Here is a 21,553-nt window from a genome sequence, read left to right on the forward strand (position 1 = left end):
ATGGTCTCTGGATCCCTCGCTGGATTAACAGTCTCTATTTCCGTCATGCTGTGGTTCTGCACTTGAGACACACCCAAAAAGGACCAGGCGACCTGAATAGATGCAATTAACCATAGCACATTTAACTGAGCATTTGGTATCAGAGATTATTCTAAGCCTTTTCCATCTGTTAACACATCTAATCTCCCAACAATTCTATAATTGAGGCACTATCATTATCCCATCTCACAAATAAGGAAAGTGAGGTATAGAAAGGTTAGGTATCTTGCCCAAATTTACACAGCTAGTGAGTGGTGGGTAGAGCTGGGGTTCCAGTCTGAACCCAGGGCTCCAAGCTCTTCAGCACTATGGGCTACAGCTTTTCTAAGAGGCTTGGCTTAGCTACAACTAACCAAGTTCCCTCCTAAAATCACAGGTAATCCCAGCATTTCACTTATTCACTTTTAGGTTTCTTTCCACGGCCTGGAGCAGGCCCTCATGATGTGTTTGCTGGACGACAGCTCAACAAAGGTCCAGGGCTACGCATACCTTCTACTAAGAATCTGGTAGTAAATCCCTAATTTTTTTCCTAATCAGCTTCTGAAGTCAGACAGATGTGAGCTCAAATCCTACACCTTCCCATTTCAGTTATTTGATTTTGGCAACTTTACTTAACCTCTCCAAGTGTCGGTTTCTCCATTTGTAATAAAAAGTATAAGTGGGAATATTAATTAAAAAAAAAAATTGCCGTCATGGTGACCCTAATAGCACCAAATTCACAAACGTGTTCAGGAGGCACCCAGTAAATAGGATCAGCATTGGTTCCATCTATGGAGCAAACTTTAAAGGAGCCTCTGGGCTAAGGAAGCCTCCTTCAGCTCTCCCTTGCACTGTGTGTCAGAGCGGGATTCTCTGCACCAGGGTCTCTGTTAGGACCTCCTGCCTAGAGCAGCTTTGAAGAGCCCCGAAGCTGCTCGCAAATATGGCCAAACTCACCGTTTACACTTCAAGGCTGCATTAGAATTGGTAGGACTCACCAACCGAGGCTCAGTCATGCCATCCTGCCCCCCTCACTCTCCACCACACACACACTTCGAAGGCTAGAGAAGGAGGACAGGCCATTCCCCAACCTCCCATGGGTTTTATCTATAAATTCCATCCAGGGCTTTATGTCATCCTTTCATTCCTCTTTTAAACTCTTTCTTTCAAAAGCTCCACCTTCCTAAGTAACATCAATTTAAAAAAATGAAAAACAACAAAAAAAATTCAGTCATTGGCCAGAGTTGTCTATTCTGTGTTCAATTCTCCTGTCTTCCTCCTCTTCTTTTGCTTATTAATGGTTTCTGTGTGACACTGCTCTCCATACTCCGTATTTGTGAGCATTACAAAAAGATGTTAAAGGAACAGTAATTATCCCGAGGTTTAATATAGCCAGAGACAAGGAGTGACAAAGGTGAAGGTCGTCAGAGGACAGGATCCTATCACAGAGGATATTACAATGGAAGCTTACACGGTTTCATTTTTGTTCCGCCTCCTTTGAATAGGCTCTCAGTTCCCTCAATCTTAGATCTTCCCACGCTATTCGTTCGCACAACTTTAACTTCTTTATTTCATGTAAGAAAAATACACTTATACACCTCCTGCTCCCAGTCCTTGTCAACCCCAGGTGGAAAAACTCAAAGGGCATAGAATGTTGTCATTAACGAGAAAGTTTCTTTTCTTTCATTTGCTGCATTTTCTTTATCTACTCTCATTCTTTGATGTCAAAAGAATGTTCAGTAATAACTGTCCCTTCACTCACCATCTTTGTAACAAATTCAATCATTGATGAGCCCTATCTACCACACCCGGAAAGACTTGGGGAGGTCAGAGTTGTGGGGGGTGGGGAGTAAAGGGAAAGGAGAAGGGCTTTGTTTTCAGTTCTGGATGCTTCATTTAGATGAGTACAGAACATGGGGAGACGAATGGCAGCAGTAGGGTAATGCTATTCAACTATATGCATGCCCTTCCTAATGGAATCAGCTTCGCTCTTCCCCCAAAGCATGCTGGAGATGAATTCGGGATGGACTCCAGCTAAGGTACAGGGCGGGGAGTGGCATGACTGGGCCAGTGGCCAAGGCCAAGGAATGCCTTAGTAACAAGAAGGAAAACATCTGGGCCTGAACGTGAAGTCCCTGGGAACACTGACTGCCCAAAGACATGGGAGAAAACGATGAGCCTTGGTCCTAGCTGGAATGGTATATAAGCTTGGGTCCCTTGCTAGGTGGTTGTGGAAAATACTCTAGCCGGCCACCACTGGGGAGCAGCTGCTTGCCTGTGTCAGTAAGTTTCCCTGAATAAACTCATGAATCTGGAAAGGACTACCTGTCATTTCTTCGGATTATCTACCAGGATGCACAGTGAGGGTCTTTCCTTGCTGGGGATGTCCCCCGACAGCAGCTAAGGGACATTGACACATTGGACTTACCAAAAGTAAGTGAGTAGTTTGCAGAGTCTGGAAAACATGAACATGACTGGGAAAATAGTGTATGAGACAGAAGTCTTTCTGGATGCACAATCAGTGTGGCGGTTTTAAAATACACCTGCAAATTTTAAAATACTTCTTCCTTCAAAAGGTGGAGCTTAATCCTCCTCCCCTTGAGTGTGGGCTAGACTTAGTGACGTTTCTAACTAATAAAATGTGGCAGAAGTAATCTGACTTCTAAGGCTAAGTCATAAAAAGGATGGATTATGTCTGGTTCTATATCTCTTGGATTGCTCACTCTTGAGGAAGCTAAATGTTATGAAGACACTCAGGCGACTTAGTCTATGGAGGGGCCCGTGTGGAGAGCAACTGAGGCCTGCCACCCACAACCAGTACCAACCTGCCAACCATATGAGTGAGACTCCTTGAAAGCAGATCCTTCAGTTTAGTCATGTCTTTACATGACTGTAGCCCCAGCCAACATTTTATAACACCTTAAAATTCACCCTATTAAAGTATACAAATTGGTGGTTTTTAGTATATTCACAGAATTGTGCAACCATCGTGACTAATTTTCATCTCCCCAGAAAGAAACCCTGTGCTCATTAGCAGTCATGCCCCACTCCACCCCCAACCAGCCCGTAACAATCACTAATCTACTCTCTGTCTATATGGATTTGACTATTTAGGCTGTTTTGGCTATTTTATATGTACATGGAATCATACAATATGTAGTCTTTTGTGACTGACTTCTTTCACTCAGAATAATGCTTTTAAGGTTTGTTCATATTGTAGCATGTATCAGTATTTAATTTCTTTTCATTGCCCAATAAGATTCTATTGTAGGGATATAGGAGCGCTGGTGATGCAGTGGTTAAGTGATACAGCTGCTAACCAAGAGGTCAGCAGTTCGAAACCACTAGCTGCTCCTTGGAAACCCTATGGGGCAGTTCTGCCCTGTCACCTAGGGTTGCTATGGCTCAGAATCGACTCGATGGCAATAGGTTTGGTTTTTTCTGGTATGGTAGGGATATATCACATTTCTTATCTACTCATCAGCTGATGACATTTGGGCTGTTTCTACTTTTCGGCTAGTATGTGTGTGTATCGTGTTTTAGGTGAAAGTTTACAGAGCAAATAAGTTTCTCATTCAAAAATGTATATACAAATTGCTTTGTGACATTGGTTGCAGTCCCCACAATGTGTCAGCACTCTCCCCTTACCCTTTCCACCCTGGGTTCTCCGAGTCCATTTGCCCAATTTTCCTGTCCCTTCTTGCCTTCTCAGCTTTGCTTTTGGGCAGGTGTTGCCCATTTGGTCTCGTATACTTGATTGAACTAAGGAGCATGTTCCTCACATGTGTTGTTTGTTTTATAGAACTGTCTAATCTTTGGCTGAAAGGTGAACTTCAGAAGTGGCTTCAGTTCTGAATTAGCAGGGTGTTTTTTGGCTATTTTGAATAATACTGTTATGAACACTCATGTACAGGTTTTATGTGGGCATATGTTTTCACTGATCTTGAGGATATACCTTGTGTGGAAACACTGCGTCATATAGTAACTCTGACTAATATTTTGAAAAAATGGCAAACTGTTCTACAAAGTGCACCATTTTACAATTGGAGGGTGCCAATTTCTCCACATTCTTGCCAATACTTGTTACTGTCTTTTTTGTTTTAGCCGTACTAGTCAGTGTGAAAGGGGCCCTGGTGGCACAGTGGTTAAAGTGCTTGACTGCTTACTGAAAGGTCAGCAGTTGGAAACCACCAGTGGTTTGGTGGGAGAAAGATGTGGCAGCCTGCTTCCATAAAGATTACTGCCTTGGAAACCCTATGGGGCAGTTCTACTCTGTCCTGTAGAGCCGTTGTGAGTTGCTATGACTAGAAGGCAACGGGTATGATTCACATTTCCCTGATGACTGATGGTGTTGAGCATTCTTCCATGTGCTTTTTGGCTATTTGTATGTGTTCTTTGAGAAATGTCTATTCAACTCGTTTTAACTGGGTTTTCTTTTTACTGTTGAATTATAAGAACGTCTTATATATTCTGGTATTAGTCCTTTACTGGATATATGATTTGCAATTTTTTTTTCCCATTCCATCGGTTGGCTATTATTTTCTTGATAGTGTCGTTTTTTAAATTTTGATGAAGTCAAATTTATTTTTGTTTGTTCATTTGTTTTATTTTCTCACTTGTGTTTTTGGTGTCATATCTAAGAAACCACTGCCAATCCCAAGGTCACGGAGATTTAACCCTATGTTTGTTTGTTTTTTTTTCCCTTCAAAGAGTTTTATAGTTTTAGCTCTTGTATTTAGATCTACAACCCATTTTCAGTTACTTTTTGTATACGTTGTGAGGTACGGCTCCAACTTCATTCTTTTGCATGTGAGTATTCAGTGGGAATTTTGGGGCGCTGTCATGGAATCATGGAATCAGTAACACAAAAGGTCTGAGCCAGCACCAACACACTTTCAAGTGTACTTTTGAAGAAGTATCATTCACTACAACGTAATTCTATTTACCTGGAGGTGAAAAAGAGGCTGTGCAAGGGCAAAGAAGCTGGCAAGGGCAAAGAATCCAAAAGGAAACTGAGTTTCTGGTGATTTCTGAAGTCTTTTTGAAATTCATTATGATTTTTCACTAAATCACTCAGATCTTTACTGATTAATACACCTATGAAAACAAGACAACTCTCTATTTAGTTTTAATAGAGAAGCTTCTTGGCATACCTTGGAAAGCAAGAATTTAGTCTAAGACATAATTTAATCAGAAAATCCAAGACATGTGTTACATAATTCCATTTATGAAAGAAAAATACTTTCTCTCCAGTATATCCTGTTCAACTATGAAATTCATTTTAAACATAAGACTTTTGGAAAGGGCAAAACTAACTTTAAAAAAAAAAAAAAAGAACTAACTGCTAGGCAGTTAAAATACTGTGGTTCCAAAGTACAAAAACAAGGCAAGGTTATATAATGAGAGTAGAGAAAGCCAGATGAAGTGCAATCATCCATGACAATCCGTCATATTAGCCATTATGCATTTCAACATCTGCATCTGAAAAATCACAGAAGTCAAAAAATAAACACAGATAAGACTCCCAAAGACCACAGGCTGTCTGATGACACTACTATAAGATTGAGCCCTCTGTCCATTCCAAGGAAAAATAAATTAAACATAAATAAAAAGGTGAGGGCTGTTTCACAGGCGTGTACTCTGAGGAGGCATCAGAACTGGGTCCGGTGCCTTTCCCCTCCCACACTTGCTACACAAAACTCTCCTCCATGTTGCTGCAGAGTAAGAAGGAGTCTACAAGCCGGGGCTGTACCAGCTGCTGAAAGTCAGAGTCCTGGAGGCCTTCGGGGCAGACCCCAGCCAGTCTGCGCAGAGCAGCCTATGGAGAGATCAAAAGAGAGGCACAGGTCAGGCTGGGCTCTGTTCAGGTATAAGTGTTTCCTTCACTGCTCTGAGAGATGCATTACAGAAAATAACACATTTACCAACTAATTTGAGTTGATCATCATCTTGGTCACCTGGCACCTTAGTGATCTGGTACTTTTGGCCACCTGGTCACTGTAATGACCTCATCACTTGATGACCTGGTTACATGTGAATCCTGGTCACCATGGTAGATGTCTTCTAAAAGCTCTTAATGATCTCTTAATGGTCTTGTGATCTTAGTTTTTCAGTCATCTTAGGGACTCGGTCCTTTTAAAGATCTGTCATTTAAAGGATCAGGTCAACTTGTTGTTAGGTGCCATCAAGTCAGTTCCGACTCATAGTTACCTTATGTATAACAAAATGAAACATTTCCAAGTCCTGTGCCATCCTCACAATTGTTGCTACCTTTGGGCCCATTGTTGCAGCCACCGTGTCAATCCATCTTAGTGACATATTTAACTTCAAGACTTGTTTATCCCAGAAATTGGGACTTCCAGAAGCATCACTGAAATTACTTGTTTGGTTCCAGGGCCCTAGAGTAACCTTATAATAGCAGAGACTATTCATTTATCCATTAATTTGGCAAAGTCCTGAGCAAATCATTGTGGGATGGAAAGGAGGGAGGAGAGAGGCTGAACACTGATTCCTCTTGACCCTGGCTGGGAAGAATAAGCCAATAGCCCCTGAGTTGTTACAGTAAAAATGAAATCAGGGATCACTCTGCAGAAGAAGCTATGAGGTCATAGATCTATTTTGCATCATCAGGAGTAAAAAAAAAAAAAAAAGCAAGAGGAGGAAAGGACAAACTGAGACACAGAAATAGAGACAAGAGAGACTGACTCATCAAGAGAGAATACAAGAGAGGAAAAGAACACAACAGAGGGACATAAAAAATAGACAACAGAGAGACAGAGCAAGAAAGACCAAGAGAAAGAAATATTAAAACAGACACAGATATTAACTTAATGAAGGAAAAGAGGCAAAACATGACAGAGTTGGAGAGAGAAAGAAATATTGAGAGAGAAAAGAATGAGGCATGGGAGACAGGGGTTATAAAAGAGAGGGTGGAGGGATGAGGAGGCAGAGGAGGAGGGAAAGGAGGAGAGAAAGGAAAAGAGGGGTGAGGGGAGAGTAAATGGGGAGAAAGAGAAAGGAGAGAGAAACCCCTAAGATAGGAGGCAATCTTTAGAAAGAGAGAAAAGGAAAAGAAAAAAAAAAACACCCATACACAGAAAGAACCAGAAATAGACCTGCAAGAGCTGAAAGGCAAATAACCACCCTCACCTCCCCAGGGGCCTCAAAAAGTCTGCAGAACAAGGACCCCAAACCTGCTTAGAGCACCCCTTCCCTCAATGTCCAGCAGCCTCAAAGGACCCTACACCTTTCTGAAGCCTATCTCTTAGCCTCTGCTTTCCTGGAGGGTTAACAGCCAGTCATCACGGGATCTCATTTCCAGACAGCCCAAAATACAGAAGTATTAAACAAGCTCAGCAGCCCTCTGACAGCCGCTTCATTAAGAAAAAAATCAATTCTGTTTTCAAGAGGTGATCTGAGCTGTCACTTTCCCAGACATGGGAGAGAATAACTGAAAATTTCCTCCCTCAAAGGAGTCTTTGAAATTAGAAAGAATACCATGCAGAAGGGCAAGAAAGGAAACCTCCAATTCCGTCTGTCAGACTGGGCTCCAAGTGGCCTCTATCTCAAAAGTTGGTGCCCCTACTGTGAGCCAAACCACAGATACCCACAAACTCTGGAGGGTAGGGAGGTGACAAGTCTATCAGTCCCTAAGTCACCAAACTCAAGGCCCTGTGGAGACACAAGCATCTGGAAAAAGATCCCTGGCCTAAGAAGGTCCCAGGCTACCTTTAACCCTTAGCCATCAAGTCTACTCTGACTTACAGCAACCCTGTAGGACAGAGCAGAACTGCCCCATGGGGTTCCAAGGCTGTGATCTTTATGGAAGCAGACTGCCACATTGTTCTCTCACGGAGCAGGTGCTGGGTTCCAACCACCAGCCTCTCCGCAGCTGGGTGCTTAACCATTGCGCCATCAGGACTTCTTTGGTCTCAGGCTGGGGCGGGGGGGTGGGAATATAAACCTTCCACCAGGAGCCAAGGTAGTGAGGTAGGAGCCATAGGACAGAGGGAGAGAAAGCATAACTAGAACATGATGGTCTGGTCGAAAAGTCAAGGCCCTTTCAGAGTCAAACAGACCTGTGTTTGAATTCTAAGAGCCTCCTCTTACACCACCTGGAACATGGAATGGTACAGCCTGCCCACACTGGATAGAGTGAAATCCAAGAGGTCGGGCCCAGGTACATTCTGTGTACTCCCTGTCCTTGCACCAGGGAGGGCTCCTGCAGAACTGAGCCTCGGACGATGGACAGGCTGTTAATAAGCGAAGGTGTAGAAAGGCCATCTGCTTCAGCCAACGGCCAAGGCATGGTGTTGGGGTGGTTCAAGCTACTCTGGTTTAGCCAAGTTGGACAGGGCCTGCAGAGAATGGGAGGCCTTCAGGCCCCAGGGGCAGCTCCAAGCCAGGCTGTGAAGGACTGAGCATGTGGACATTAGCCTGTAGCTAATGGGGAACTATGGGAGGGTTTGGTCAGGAAAGTTTCACGATTATAAACTGTCGTTAAGAAAATTAACCCAGGAGTCACAGGGAAGATGGCCTGGGGCTCTCTTCAGCATCTACCAACGAGTCCACCAGAACGAGCTTAATCCCCTTCCCACTTGAAAGTCCTCCAAGTGAATGAAGATAATAGACAAGCCCTTCTGAGCGCTTCTTCTCCAAACCCATGGTAAAAATGACCACAGTAATAGTAACAAGCCCTCACATCTGAATGGAGCTTTATAGTTTACCAAGTGCTTCCAGTGCTACTAATATTTCCTTGGGGTCTATCCAGAGTCTGGCAGTTACTGGCTGCAGTGGTAAGGATAATGGTAGCTGGGGCCAGTTATTAAGTGCTTGCCAGTTTTGAATCTTTCCCCATTTTACTCACTAGAATAAGTAGAAGTAGAGGGTTCGTAAACTTGAATGAGAAAAAAAAAAAATCTTTATTTTCACTAACCTTTAACTGAAAGTTAGCATTTCCTCCAGTTACGGATGTAGCAGCAAACCATGAAGGCTTAGCCATCTCTGTGATTTGTTCCCCAATAGTGTGATTTCCAGATTTACAATTGTGATTTACAGACACTTTCGTATTCCATTACAGTTGGTGCAGAGACCTTCAGATTTCATTTATGCTCATCACTACTCCAGGTGACAGTAGTGATTTTGTTGTTGTTCGTTGCCATGGCGTTGACTCTGACTCATGGTGACCTTGCGAATACCAGAATGAAATGTTGCCTGGACCTGCACCACCTTCGTGATCGTTGATATCTTGCTGTGGCTATTGTGTCAATCCGTCTCACTGAGAGTTTCGCTGTTTTGCTGACCCCCTACTTTACTAATCATGAAATCTTTTTCTAGGGATTAGTCTTTCCTGATAACATATCCAAAGTAAGCAAGACAAAGTTTTACCATCCTTGCTTCTAAGGAGCATTCCGGTTTTAGACCTGCTACTAGATCTTGCAGTTAGCAGCTGAGCGCTTAACCACTGCACCACCACAGCTCCTTTGGTCCTAGGCTAGAGGGGGGTGGAATCCAAATCCTCCCCCAGGAGCCAGGGTAGTGGAATAGGAGCCATAAGACAGAGGGAGAGAAAGTCTAGCTAGAACATGGTGGTCTGTCTCACAAGGGAGGAGGGAGCATAGTGCTCAGAAGAACCCAGCTGGGGGGCTCTGTCCAATGGGGAAGGGAGGCTTTTCTGGCAATGTCGACTTTGGAACAAGCAGGAGACATCTGTATCCTAGCCCCATGTGCTGGCCACTCTGGTTTTGATCTTCTGTTAAGACTCCCTAGAACCTCAAAGGTTCATGGTTATAAAACATGGAAGAATCGCAGTCTTATCTTTAACATATAACTTTCACCACAACCTTATGAATCAAATAAAGCAAATATTACTATTACCATCATTTTTTAAAGACAAAAAAGCTGAAGGCCAGAAAAGCTTCATGGCTTATCCAAGCAAACCATGGCAAAGCCAGTTCTCCTGTCCCCTCATCTGCAATCCCAGTACCCAAGAAGAAGGCTGGGAAGACTGAGAACTCACCAGGCAGGCCACAAGCACGGCATCACTGCTGTTCCTCTCTGATGGGGACCGGCAGAGCTCGATGAGGCGGGACATACCTGCATGAGAAACAGGCAGGGCCTTATACCTGGGACTGGGAGCACCTGGCCAGGCCTGACCCAGAGGGGCTCACCCTCTCTCATGTACCAGGCTCCGCATGGGGCCCTGTGGAGGCAGGTGGGTCACAGGGCCCCTGGTAAATTAGCCAGGGAAGGGGGCTAAACCCACCTAGAGGAGTTTGTAATGGAGGCTTTCTGCTCCCTGAGCTATGAACAGGCTCTGGTCAAAACCAGGATGGGTTGTAGCATCAAAAGCAAACCCACAATAACCAGAACACTTGTCAAACTGAACTTAGTAAAACCTGCGGCAGAAGGTATCATGCATGGGTCTCTCTTCTGAATAACTTCCTGTTAGGTACTTCCGGTTTTACCAGAGCTGCTTTTGTGATTAGTGTTTGCATCTTTACCAGTGGAATTTTCCAGCTATACTATACTATATAATATGCTATGCTCTCCTTTTTCTTTTTTCCAATCACCTATTTCAGTCAGAAAATATACTGTGACTAAAATCACAGAAAACTAAAGACTATAGTAAGTTGATGTTTCTTAAGGCTTTACAGAAGAAAGTTAAATAAATGACTTCCCTTTTCAATACAAAATGATTTTTTTCAATCTCCTAAAAAATTATTATGAGATAGTAGTAAAAGATGTGCAGACAGGGCAAGTCCTACTGCCCAAGTGCCCAGCAAAGAATATGTGCAAATTCTGATCTGTTTTAGCTCAGGCTTTAGGATCAATATCTGTGGTAAGCATATTGAGGTCTAAGGGATATGCTCCTAAGAAGTGCCAGGTCTTTGGTCATTGATGAGAATTATCTTATGACTCATCTAGGCAACAGTCCTGGGAGAGAAAGTTGGATATTCTAGAAAAGGAAGTTGGGAATGATACACTGGGCTTGAGACAATGAAAATGTAGTGGGAATTATTTCACCTAATGTTATCTATGGAGCCCTGGTGGCACAGCGGTTATGAGCTCAGCTGTTAACCAAAAGGTTAGCAGTTCCAATCCACCAGCTGCTCCTTGGAAACCCTATGGGGCAGTTCCACCCTGTCCTGTAGAGTCGCTATGAGTCGGAATCAACTCGACAGCAACAAGCTATGTGCTAATGTTATAAATACACTCCTAGTTTGACCACAAGTTTGATTCTTTAAGGTTTATTTAAGTGATCTATGTTTTCTCTGTCATTTTGGGGGCTTATTATTTGACTTTTTTTTCTATTTGTGTGGGTCATGAAGTTGTACTGCCAATAAATTACCACTATACTGATTAAAAAAAAAAAGATATGCAGCCATTTTCTGTATGTTTACCCTCTATAAAGGCTTTATGGAGCAGGAGCCCTCTCCTGCGCTGAAGCCCTCTGTTGCTTCTTGCTGTCCCTCAATGTACATGGATGATAGGGGAGGGTGCCACACTTTTTCTCATGCCTCCACCTGGAGCGCCCGTTCCCCACCTGCACACCTGAGGAACTACTACTTACTCTTCAAACCACAGCCGAAGACTCACCTCCTTGTTAAAACATTCTTTGACACCCCCTCCCCACGTTAAAGGTGGGCTACTTCCTCTGTGCTCCAAATGGACCATGCAATGCTTTGCATAGCTCCTATGTCACCCCCATTAGTCTGTGATCCACTGTGTTCGTGAACAATGTTCTATTTGGTGGTCTATGCCTAGCACTCAGACAGAATAGAGCCTAGTATAGAATGGGCACTCTGAACATATTTGTTATATGTCTAAATGGCTGACTGAATGAATGAGTGATTTAATGAATAAGCAAATTAATGAACAAGTTAATAGTGAATAAATGAAGCAATTAATAGGCTAATTAATGAGTGACTAAAGGGATGAATAATGAACCAAGGAATGGATAAGTATAGGAATGAGTAGGTAAATAACTGTATGAGTCAATGGATGTCTCAGTGAGAGACTAGGATCCTAATTAAGAGGAAATCTGCAGGTGAGTCACTGTGTTGATCAACGTTAACATCTCAAGGCCCTTCCTCTCTCTTGTTTCATCCCCAGGCTACAAGCTGGACTTGAGGCTACCCCCTTGTCTTCCATCCCAGCCAGGCCTCAGTTCCGTTTCCCAGTACTCAGAGAGTGGGGCTCACCCCAACCAGCCCTTGCTGTGTCTCTTCCCATCTCAAGCTCCCCACTCCACCCCAGCCACAGCCAGCACTACTTACAGCTAAGCCGCACAGCCTCTCGTGCCACATCTGGGTCTCGGCTGAGACGAGCCAGGGTCACTGCAGCTTTCTGCTGGACTCGCTCACATGCCGCCACTTCGGCAGGGTTTCCAGACCTTGGCTTCTCAGACAGCATGCCCATGATAAGCTGGACCCCTGGGCAGGAAGCAATGAACAGTTGACACCTATCACCAGAGCTGAGCCTTCCCCACTGGGCCAACTGGATGGATGGCAGCAGAGTTCAAGCAAAGGCTGTCAGCTTGACTTAGGGGGTCTCAACCACAGAGAAGAAGCTGGACCAGGCCACCTCTTCTACTCCTTGTGCCTGGGGATGTCTCTGAGTCCATGTACCAGGTCACGACACTGGGAAAGGACATCTGGAGGACACACTTGGAGCAGTATAAGATGTACAGTCAATGCATGATCCCACTTAAACCTTCCAGTAGTCCCCTGAAGTCGGTACAGAGGCCCACAGGTAGTAGTTGGGATAGCTGGAGTCAGAACTCAGATAATCCAGTTACTCTTCCTCCCCACTTCACCTCTGATGTCAGCTGCATCTGAGACATGTCCAGAGGTGATAAGCTCTCCCAACGGGAAGTGGCCCAAACCTAGACTGGATAACAGCTAGATAAAATGTTTTAGAGGGAATTCAAACACTGGGATAGGATGGAATAGATAGATTATGAGATTTAAGCCTAAATTTAGTCTGTTTAGAAGCCTCACCTACCCTCTTCTGAAACTAGATCTGTCTTCTGATTGTCCTAGAAACCCACACTCAAGTCCACTCCCACCTCTGTGCTTTTGCCCATCTAATTCTTTACGCAGGGTATGTTCTTTTCCTTCCAATTTCCCATCTAATACTTCCCAGTCTTCAGGTTACAGTATAACTCCCCCTTCTACATGAGGTAGTACCTCAACTTCCCCAGCCCCCATCCCTTTTTTTTTTTATTAACTTTTATTAAGCTTCAAGTGAACGTTTACAAATCCAATCAGTCTGTCACATATAAGTTTACATACATCTTACTCCATACTCCCACTTGCTCTCCCCCTATTGAGTCAGCCCTTCCAGTCTCTCCTTTCGTGACAATTTTGCCAGCTTCCCTCTCTCTCTATTCTCCCATCCCCCCTCCAGACAAGAGTTGCCAACACACTCTCAAGTGTCCACCTGATATAATTAGCTCACTCTTCATCAGCGTCTCTCTCCCACCCGCTGACCAGTCTCTTTCATGTCTGAAGAGTTGTCTTCGAGGATGGTTCCTGTCCTATGCCAACAGAAGGTCTGGGGACCATGGCCGCCGGGATTCCTCTAGTCTCAGTCAGACCATTAAGTATGGTCTTTTTATGAGAATTTGGGGTCTGCATCCCACTGATCTCCTGTTCCCTCAGGAGTTCTCTGTTGTGTTCCCTGTCAGGGCAGTCATCGATTGTGGCCGGGCATCAACTAGTTCTTCTGGTCTCAGGATGATGTAGGTCTCTCGTTCATGTGGCCCTTTCTGTCTCTTGGGCTCTTAGTTATCGTCTGACCTTGGTGTTCTTCATTCTCCTTTGATCCAGGTGGGTTGAGACCAATTGATGCATCTTAGATGGCCGCTTGTTAGCATTTAAGACCCCTGACGCCACATTTCAAAGTGGGATGCAGAATGTTTTCATAATAGAATCATTTTGCCAATTGATTTAGAAGTCCCCTCAAACCATGTTCCCCAGACCCCCGCCCCTGCTTCGCTGACCTTTGAAGCATTCATTTTATCCTGGAAACTTCTTTGCTTTTGGGCCAGTCCAATTGAGCTGACCTTCCATGTATTGAGCGTTGTCTTTCCCTTCACCCAAAGCAGTTCTTATCTACTGATTAATCACTAAAAAACCCTCTCCCTCCCTCCCTCCCTCCCCCCTTCATAACCACAAAAGTATGTGTTCTTCTCAGTTTTTACTGTTTCTCAAGATCTTATAATAGTGGTCTTATACAATATTTGTCCTTTTGCCTCTGACTCATTTCGCTCAGCATAATGCCTTCCAGGTTCCTCCATGTTATGAAATGTTTCACAGATTCGTCACTGTTCTTTATCGATGCGTAGTATTCCATTGTGTGAATATACCACAATTTATTTACCCATTCATCCGTTGATGGACACCTTGGTTGCTTCCAGGTTTTTGCTATTGTAAACAGAGCTGCAATAAACATGGGTGTGCATATATCTGTTTGTGTGAAGGCTCTTGTATCTCTAGGGTATATTCCGAGGAGTGGGATTTCTGGGTTGTATGGTAGTTCTATTTCTAACTGTTTAAGATAACGCCAGATAGATTTCCAAAGTGGTTGTACCATTTTACATTCCCACCAGCAGTGTATGAGAGTTCTAATCTCTCCGCAGCCTCTCCAACATTCATTATTTTGTGTTTTTTGGATTAATGCCAGCCTTGTTGGTGTGAGATGGAATCTCATCGTAGTTTTAATTTGCATTTCTCTAGTGGCTAATGATCGAGAGCATTTTCTCATGTATCTGTTGGCTGCCTGAATATCTTCTTTAGTGAAATGTGTGTTCATATCCTTTGCCCACTTTTTGATTGGGTTGTTTGTCTTTTTGTGGTTGAGTTTTGACAGAATCATGTAGATTTTAGAGATCAGGCGCTGGTCTGAGATGTCGTAGCTGAAAATTCTTTCCCAGTCTGTAGGTGGTCTTTTTACTCTTTTGGTGAAGTCTTTAGATGAGCATAGGTGTTTGATTTTTAGGAGCTCCCAGTTATCGGGTTTCTCTTCATCATTTTTGGTAATGTTTTGTATTCTGTTTATGCCCTGTATTAGGGCTCCTAGGGTTGTCCCTATTTTTTCTTCCATGATCTTTATTGTTTTAGTCTTTATGTTTAGGCCTTTGATCCACTTGGAGTTAGTTTTTGTGCGTGGTGTGAGGTATGGGTCCTGTTTCATTTTTTTGCAAATGGATATCCAGTTATGCCAGCACCATTTGTTAAAAAGACTATCTTTTCCCCAATTAACTGACACTGGTCCTTTGTCAAATATCAGCTGCTCATACGTGGATGGATCTATGTCTGGGTTCTCAATTCTGTTCCATTGGTCTATGTGCCTGTTGTTGTACCAGTACCAGGCTGTTTTGACTACTGTGGCTGTATAATAGGTTCGCCCCCATCCCTCTTGTGTATCCAGTGGCACTTGCCACTTCAGGATGAACTCAAACCCAGACACGGCTCACAAGTATTTTGCTTTGCTTTGGTGTTCCACAGAGTATTTTTAATTTTTTCTTTTATTTTACTAGCATCCAAATTGGAATATTCCCATAAAAAATCTAGATTTTTTTTTCTAAAGTATTAAAATGGAAGCCATGTCCCTGCTCTTACTAAGGCCAAGACCTCCTCTGTGCACTGTTCCCCCCCTCTGACCTCAAGAACTTCACTTCTGAAATGCTGCTCTTTCTTTCCTGAATTATCAATTGCTGTTTTTCTTCAAGATTATTTCATTGGCGTTCAAACATGCTTAAACGTCTGTCACACATCTTAATCTTCCCTTCCCTTGATCTACCTTCGCCTTCACCAGCTTCTCTGCTTCTTCTCCTATAAAAAAATTCAGATTTTTGACTTCTAAAAAACTGCCTCCTGCTCTGGCAACACGGGGCCCACATTTCTACATGACAACCATTTGCTGAAGCTTCCTTTTAAGTGAGTTTGATCCAGTCCCTACTGAGCCCAACTCATCCATTTATATTACCTACCTGGATCCTCCAGACATGTAAGTCTGCAACCCGTGACCTAAATCATCTAGCCGGAAGGATCCACAGAGTTCATCTAGCCCAACCCCTCTCTCTCCCCCATTTCAACCAAGGAACATCTGAGGTTCTGAGAGAGGAAATTATTTCCATGCTCATGAAGGACTGAGTTTCGTTCCAGTGTCTCAGCCCACATGTCTCTCTGAATGTCTTGCTTCAGTACCTGAACCAGATATATCTGCTGTTTTCTAGCTTTCCTGGATCCCTGTAAATAGTGGCTGTGAGTTACATAGCATGAACTGTAAGACTTTTCATTCTTGGGGAGGGGAGCATTCCTCTGTCTGGTGGGCTCCTTGAGTACCTCATTTCTCCTTCTTACTGGCTTGAGGGACTCTGCCTGCCAAGCCTTTCTTAGCCACCTATTAACTCTGCAACCATACACTCTAATCTTGGGGCAAGATGCTTCTCCCCAAACCCTCTACCTGAGCGCAGAATAGAACATGGTCTCCCAGCTCCCCATGACCACAGTGTCTCTAAGGTCAATTCATGGCTGTAATGTCCTAGGGTACGCACTGTTACAGCCTGTAGGAGTGTGAACAGGGAGTACCAAAGTCATAACTTGGGCAAGTGCCACAAGCTTAAGAAATTTTACTAATTCCTCCTGGTCAAGATTCCCATTAAGAAATCATTTTCCAACCCCCAGATTTGCTCCTGGAGCCTGACATAGAATTGTTCTCCTATATTAGCAGGCAAGCTCAACAGGAAAGGAATACTGTCTGTTTTCTGCATGGATATATTCCAAGTGCCCAGAACAGTGCTTAACACACAGTGCCATCGAAGCACTCAAATATTTGTTGAAAGAATATCAAATCAATGAATGGGACTATATTCGTAGAAAAAGTCTTACAAACGTATAAAAATTAAGTTTCTTTTAAATATACAATATAAGCCTTTCCAGAAAAAGGTATTGAAATCGGGGCTGTCTAGGGAGGCTCAGAAAGTATTTCCTAAGTTCCAGCCAATCTCAACGCCAGGGAAGATAACTAAGAGTCACAGGAGTTACAGCTTCAGAGGCCAGCTCCTTCTCCAAAATACTCTCCAGCATAGCCCAGGCCCCTGAAGAGAAGCAATACTGGCTGAGAAGGCCATGCATTGTCAAGTATCAGCTTGGGCTTCCCCGGCCTGCTTCCCAGTGTGCCCGTGTCCAGTGGTCATAGGCTCTGACCTCTCACCCCTAACACTCACACTGCCAGAAGCAGGACAGAGACCAAAGCACCAGAGGGCAAAGCATGTCAATGTCTCAAGCATCCTGGTAAGCTGACTGCCTTTCAAATGCCCAGCCTGCACAGCAGGGCTTACCCTTTCCAGATGTAGGAGTCTTGCAGTCTTCCATGTCTCCAGGATGCAACTGTTGACCTCTTATATCCTGCCCCACTTTTGTAAATAGTCCCCTTTCATTTAAACCCTGTGAGACTGCCACTGTCTTGAAATAACTGATATACTTAGTATTGTGCTTAGTCTGTGCCAGACACTCTTCTAACATGCTTTTTGTGTATGAACACATTTATTCCTCCCGATCATTTCTGTGAGGTAGGTTTTACTGTTATCCCCATTTTGCAGATGGGAATACAAAGAGATCATGCAGCTAGCAAATAACTAGAGTCAGGATTCAAATCCAGACAGTCTGGTTCCAGTTTTCATACTCTTAACCACTATACTATCCTACCTCTATGGTACTATTTCATTGTCGATGTCACTTTTATCATTTTATCACCTTTGTGAACTGGGCTCTTCTTCTAGATCATGAGAACCTCTAGGACAGAGACAGGGACTCATTTACTTCTGAGTTCTCATTGTCTAGCACAATGCCAGGCACATAGTAGGTCTCAATAACTGTTGACTGAGTGATTTGTAAACCATAAACCCCTTTATAAATGCCAGATATTCCAATTCTCAATTCCCAGGCCTATGGGAACAGTGGTTAAAGCGCTCAGCTGCTAACTGAAAGGTTGGCAGTTCGAACCTGCCAGCAGCTCCGCAAGAGAAAGATGTGGCAGTCTGCTTCTGTAAAGATTTACAGCCTTGAAAACCCTATGGGCAGTTCTACACGGTCGCTATCAATCGGAATCAACTCGACCACAGTGGGTTTGGGTGGGTGGGATGGAAACTTGAGCTGACTACTGACCACTTGAACTTCAGGCTCTAAGGGCTAAATGAATAGGCTACAAATTGATACCATGCAGCCTCTCAGCCTCAGTTGGCTCACCAAGCTTTTCATTATTAGCCCATTCATACAAGATTACAAATGATGTCTTTCAATTAGTAAGAGTGAGGGGGGTAGGGTCTGCTTACTAGGACAGCAGAGCAGCCTGGGAGAAAGGCGTCTAACAAGGACAGAGGCAGCCTCATTAGCGTCTCTGGTTTCCAACCAATTGCTAATTGCTACCTCATTTCCCAATCTCAGGAAGCCCTTACCACTCTCTGTTCCCACCTGCAAGACAACTGCCTGCTTCTCCTGCAGGGACTGCTTAGGTCAGCTTCCAGTTCAATGAAACCTCGACCCACCTCACCTGGACTTTGTTGACACCCTCAGCACCAGGTAGGGGAAGAGATACTCTCAGATGACGGGCCAAGGGGTTGGGCTTGCTCTGCTCTGTGATTTAAGGTTGGAATGCATCCTTGTGTAGGAATAGATTTTTACTTTTGGAGCATAATGAAATATCTGCCTTATCCTTACCACCCTAGTTAAAATGGCAACCCCACCCCACCCTGGTGCTACCTTACTCCCTTCCCTGCTTTATTTTTCTCCATGGCACTATCATCATTTGACATTCTCTATTTTTCCCACTAGAATATAAGCCCCATGAAGGCAAGTCATTTTGTCGTTTTGTTTGGTACTATATCCCCAGTACCTAGAATATTGCCTGGCACATAATAGGCTTTCAATAAGTATCTATGGAATAAATGGATGGATGAAGGACTTTAGAATCCTGCTTGAAACATCAACAAGCCATGTCCTTGCTATCCACAAGTATTTGTCTAAATCATCCAGGGGAGATACTGTTTATTTTTTTCTGGGATAGACTCCACACCTATCCCTGGATATGACTTCAATATGTTCTTTCTTTGGTGATCAAAAAGTTCTGCTTTAGATACAACTGGAGCATGCAATTTTACAATTGTAAAAACCCACCTAATCTAATCCCCCTGCAAATACACGGGTCCTTTTGTGAGCATTTTCACTGACAGGGAGCTTATCACCTTACAAAGAGCCAGCACAGAAGGGTTCACCGTGTGAATACCACGCAGCAGATTTTCCTGACACCAAAGCAGCGATTTACATTTACTCTGTTGGAGTGTTTTTGTTAATCGGATTATCAGCTATCCTTCTCCCTTCAGGTCACCCACAACTCAGATCCATAACCCACTGCTGTTCAGTTGATTCCAACTCATAGCAACCCTGTTGGACAGAGTAGAACTGCTCCATAAGGCTTTCCTAGGATGTTACATCTTTTATGGGTGCAGACCACCACATCTTTCTCCCACAGAGCTGCTGGTGGGTTCAAACAGCTGACCTTTCAGTTTGCAGTTGAGTGCTTAACCACTGCGCCACCAGGGCTCCTTCATCTAGGATCAGTGCCTGCTAAATGAGATGCTGCTGCTCTTTCATACCTTTTCATACCTCTAGACCTGGAGCACGCTCTGTTCCCACGGACTGAAATGTTGTTCCACCCTCTCTGCCTGGAAAACTCCAAATAATTCTCCCAGACCTACCTTAAAGGTCGCCTCCTCCACAATGCCTTCTCCAACTGCTACTAGCTCCCACAATACTCCACACCTATCTCATACCTACCTCTGTGATAGCATTTACACTGTCTTGCACTTGTTTGGTGGCAGAGAAGCTGTTTTGTATTTATTCATTTACATGTTTGTCTTCCCCACCCACCGGTGTTCTTTGAAGGCAGGTGTCAAGTTGTGTGCATTGCCACATTCTGAGAACTTAGCACAGGGCCCAGCAGCTACTAGGCATTCACTATTTGATAAATAAAGAGCATACATTCCTGTGTTTAGGAACACATACCCTGCACAAACACACAAGGGCATAACGGGAACACATACATACACACTCGTATCCCCACGAGGCATATATACACAGAGACACATGCATGCCCTCTTTTAGGTACACAGACCTAGACATACATATACACACAATACTTACATATCGACCCAGTTGCACATATATACACACACACACATCCTCATGAACACATGGAAACACACATGTATATATCTACATAGCTACATACAGGCATACACACAAGGTCATGTATACCTACATAACACATGCATATTGCTGAAAAGACATACCATTCTCCTGAATGATGTCAGAGGCACACTGCTCCAGGACAGACATGTTTGCCAAGATGGTCACTATCTGAAAAAGAGAATCGAGAAGCTAAGAAAACAGACTAAAGGTGAGCTGGGGGCTACAAAGCTTTCCTTTAACCTGACTCCTTACTGTCCACCTTGCTCAACCTTCTACATTTCTTCCATCCTCGTGGGCTCCTGCCACTCAGATGTATATTCCCAGTCACTGATCGCTATTCATCAGAATGTGGCCCTGGCATGGGCCCCAAAGGCCCCAGGACCCCACTGTAGAGAAAAGTGTCACCCTGGGTGGAGATGGGGCCCTGGCAATCTGTTTGCAATACCCTTCTGGACCCCAGCCCTAAAATGCAGTACTGGAAGTTTTCTGGCCCCCTTTAATGCCTCTGTGCTGGCTAGCTCTCCAGATGGCTAGCCCCTGCTCTGGATTGGACTCCCCTGTCCCAGCTTCTTGCCCTGATCCTGAGCCCCACCTACTCTCAGGCTGAAATGAATGGAGGTCAAAGTCAAGTTAGAGAGCACGAGTAGGAAGAGGCAGCACTACACTTCAAGCACCACGTATGATACAGAATCTGATGAAAAATTTTATGCTCAACTGCACTTTCCATCTGTGGTTTACAAATCTAGCTTGTTAATTGTCACTGAAGGTGTCTGTCTATAGTAAAGGGATGCTGATACCAGATGAATAGTAAGCCTTCACTACAACCTCGTGGCTGGACAACCAGCAGCCCACCCCACCCTTGACCCCTGGCAGAGCCAAGGGAACATAGAGAACTCATAGCACAAAATTGTTTTGAGGAATGGGCTGGCAAGGGACCCATTCCAGGGACCGCAGCCTGTAAAGGGTGCCAAAACACCACTGGAATGTATTGGAAATATGACACCTGTTAACTCAGATACCACCCACCACACTGCTCCTGACACAAACCTCAAAATGAGAACTCAGCTACAGAAGTGGCAATTAAAAATAGGCAGATAGATAGATAAAAACCACTTCTCACTGGTGTAGGCTTATCTCTTTTGAAAAGTCTGTGGTGTGATCTAACCAGAGGCTATGCTCCACCTCTGAGACAGCCAGCGGACTGTCTCCTGAGAACAGTTCAGCCAGCAAAATGCTGAGATGATAATGCATAGCAACATGATGTTTACTAAGAAAGA

At 44.0% G+C, this 21,553-nt stretch overlaps 1 protein-coding gene across 2 annotated transcripts in view; it reads right to left on the bottom strand.

Annotated features, from left to right (window-relative positions):
• Positions 1–5,261: 5,261 nt before the first annotated feature.
• Positions 5,262–21,553, bottom strand: part of INSC (INSC spindle orientation adaptor protein) — a 175,059-nt gene continuing 158,767 nt past the window's right edge. For both annotated transcript variants that reach the window (XM_003411992.4, XM_010592210.3), the window contains 4 exons: positions 20,378–20,444; positions 12,297–12,452; positions 10,037–10,113; positions 5,262–5,836 (listed from right to left, as the gene is read on the bottom strand). In XM_003411992.4, coding sequence (XP_003412040.1) covers positions 5,708–5,836; positions 10,037–10,113; positions 12,297–12,452; positions 20,378–20,444 — 429 coding nt within the window. In that variant the 3' untranslated portion in view covers positions 5,262–5,707. The remainder of the gene's footprint in view (positions 5,837–10,036; positions 10,114–12,296; positions 12,453–20,377; positions 20,445–21,553) is intronic.

Source organism: Loxodonta africana, chromosome 7 (genome assembly GCF_030014295.1).
Source record: "Loxodonta africana isolate mLoxAfr1 chromosome 7, mLoxAfr1.hap2, whole genome shotgun sequence".
In the NCBI taxonomy this organism is placed as follows: Eukaryota; Metazoa; Chordata; class Mammalia; order Proboscidea; family Elephantidae; genus Loxodonta; species Loxodonta africana.